Source organism: Fragaria vesca, unplaced genomic scaffold (assembly GCF_000184155.1).
Source record: "Fragaria vesca subsp. vesca unplaced genomic scaffold, FraVesHawaii_1.0 scf0513033, whole genome shotgun sequence".
Taxonomy (NCBI): Eukaryota; Viridiplantae; Streptophyta; class Magnoliopsida; order Rosales; family Rosaceae; genus Fragaria; species Fragaria vesca.
Genome location: NW_004443429.1, coordinates 18,594 through 21,504, shown reverse-complemented (window position 1 = coordinate 21,504; position 2,911 = coordinate 18,594). Strand labels below are relative to the sequence as shown.

Genomic DNA, 2,911 nt, shown 5'->3' with positions numbered 1-2,911 from the left:
AACTCGTAAGACTTGGGTAAGACCAGGCCGAGCCAGGCTTTTTGACGATCCCTAAGAAACACTATGTTGTCTTCAATATTTGAACCTACCAGCTATTTTGATCAGTTATAAGTTATAACCTTCCAGGCTAACTTACCAGAGCGCGCAGTCCCTCTCTTCTTCAGACTAGGCTTATATTTTGAGTCGGAAAACCCTAAACGACATACGATGTTCCCCACCTTTACCATATAATCGCCAAACCCATTTCAATTGCACCCATAAACATGGTTCAAGATTTTATCAAGGCATACCTTGATATACCATGCAAATTTCTTTAAATTTTGTCATTCTATTGGATTTCTTCTAAACAATGTCATCTGTTAGAATGAACTACCAACAGTTTCAACGGAAAGTTGCACTTCTATTTCCTGTTGATGGAAAAGCTTGACGTCGTCTCCCTTGTGGAAATTCTTTTGACCCATCATCCCCATCAACTACAGTTTTTTTCTTAGCCCTTGGTCCCAGGTTCTTCATGCCTTCTCCCTCAGCTCCAACGTCCTTGGCCGGCTTTTCTTCAAATATGACCTGTTTCCTTGCCGCTTCATAGTCAAAAGGTTTCACCTGTAAGCCCCCAGATTCCTGGGATTTCTCCACTTCTCTGGCTTTCCTATTTTGATTATGTGGCGGAAAGCATTTTTTGAAGCTTGAGGACAATTCTGAAAGAGACATAGGATCATCTTCTCCATCCAACCCCAAAGCAAAAGCCGCAGAGTTATTCTCCTTGTGCTCAGGTACTTGTGAGACATTCTCTAATGTTATAAAATCTCCCAAACTCGGCCTGGTAGATGATACAGTGACGGCCACTTCAGAATGGGGATTCTCACGACCTCGTCCTGGTCCTTCAATCCTAGGATTTGAATGCTCCATCCTACTACCTGAGAATGAGTGGAATGGGAAGTTGACAGAAGATCTAATCTGCTCCAACTTATTATCCTCCTTGTCCTGCCAAAACAATTAAAACATAAATTTCAAATACAAATAGTGGCAAATATTCACAAAAAGCCCCAAATGCAATTCAAATTTCCTCAACACAGGAAAGCTGATAGTAATGAACCCACTAGAACGCACTAAAGGAACCAGTTGGATTTGAAACTTTGGATCCTGAGGGATATGGAAATTTCTTGCATAACTGTTGGAACAGAATCATGCGCCGGGGCCTGATACCAGGCCTAGCTATGAGTAAAGCCTAACCCATTGTCCTTTTTAAGATTAAAGGACTAAGGTGGAAAAAAAGCATTTCTAGTTAAAGTCCATCTATGCCCCCTTCAACATGAAAATGAAAGTGGTACAAATTTAAAAACTAAAAGCAGTATGCGATCACGACTAACCTTTACACCAGCATCAAATTTTCTTTTTGGAACTGCCGTCCCCAAGAGTGCACTGAAAGCACGACTAGGCTTCTTTTGCACCTGAACAGTTGCGCCAGTAACCTGCAACAAATAGAGATTGACATGCTAAGACTACGTAAGAATTAAGAAACTAAAAATAATTCAAAACATCCAGAAGAGTAACAGATTAGAACCTTTGCAGATTTTAAGGAACAGCCGATGATACTTCCTTCCCTGCTTTTTCCTGTTACAATGTTGTCTCCATTGGACGCACCACATCCATACTCTGTAAACTCCTCTTTATGAGGCAGGACAGCTGGTAAAGGTGCAGACACATCATCATTAATTGAATTGTGTCCAGATTCATCTGGTAAGGGTTCAGAAATATCACTATCCAATACATTTTCTTCAGATGCCTGCATGAATATATGCAAACTTTACCACAAAATAATAAGAAAAGGAAAATTAATAGTTAAAAGAGAAGCTGAACGAATACTGCACATGACACTCTTAACATTAAAGGAAAAAATATGGTGGCTTTCAAATTTTACTTCAGACCTAACATAAATCTTAGAGAGCATATACCTCGGCTTAGAAGCGTACTGCCAATTATTGTAATTCTATTATTTCATATTGCAATTTACAGGCCCTTACAGGGCTGTTCCCCTACAGACTGGGCTATAATTCTGACCTGAAGTGGCTGACTAAGTCCTTGCAATAAGACAACTATTTATAGGCTCAGTGACAATACAGATAACATATTCTAGATATGGACATGTGATAAATACAACTTATAAGATCTGGTTCTACACAAGATACATATTTGATACAAACTATGAGTCATTTTCTAATGGAAATTATCAGACCTGTTTATCAAACGTAACTCTCTAAATGCAGAACCCTATGAATTTGAGCTAGGGGCTTTAGATTTTGCTGGCAAGCCTTAAGAGTATAAAATTTTAACCAGCTTAATTATAGAACACACATGGTATGGTTTTATGTGTTCCATAATTAAGCTGGTTTGATCTTTTATACTCTTCTTCTGCAAAATGTGAAAATCTTAGACCTCAAGGCTTGCCAGGCACAAGGTACAACAAAAACTACCCTGGCTATTTATAGCATTGATCATCAAAACCAGAGGCACGCAAGTTAGAATATTTTCTCAATCACATCTCTACAACCCGTAAGTGTCATGTGATGTAATTCAATCAATTCACAGTTCTGCAATGCCATGCAAACAGCAATAGGGAACGGCAAACATGAATGCTTGGCCACCATGATCATCAGACTAATGAAATCAACCATTACCATTTCCAAACATCCCAGCTTCAGACGTTCAGCTGCAGCCTCAAAAAAGGCAGCATTCTGCATAGAGTGCCTAATGACGCTAACAACAGAAGCAAGATGTTGCTCAATATATGCATGCTTTGATTTCACCAATCGCCTTAACTTGTTAGTTGTGTCAGGCATCTGTTTAGCTTTTCACCCGAGGGAGAGAGAGAGAGAGAGAGAGAGAGAGAGAGAGAGAGAGAGAGAAGTAAGTA

The 2,911-nt window shown here is 39.5% G+C and overlaps 1 protein-coding gene across 1 annotated transcript in view; it reads right to left on the bottom strand.

The window, feature by feature from the left end:
• Positions 1 to 232: 232 nt before the first annotated feature.
• LOC101301743 (exosome component 10-like) overlaps positions 233 to 2,911 on the bottom strand; it is a 7,669-nt gene continuing 4,990 nt past the window's right edge. The window contains exons 11-14 of the mRNA XM_004309691.1: positions 2,676 to 2,845; positions 1,562 to 1,783; positions 1,368 to 1,469; positions 233 to 981 (exon numbers count right to left, since the gene is read on the bottom strand). Coding sequence (XP_004309739.1) covers positions 382 to 981; positions 1,368 to 1,469; positions 1,562 to 1,783; positions 2,676 to 2,845 — 1,094 coding nt within the window. The 3' untranslated portion in view covers positions 233 to 381. The remainder of the gene's footprint in view (positions 982 to 1,367; positions 1,470 to 1,561; positions 1,784 to 2,675; positions 2,846 to 2,911) is intronic.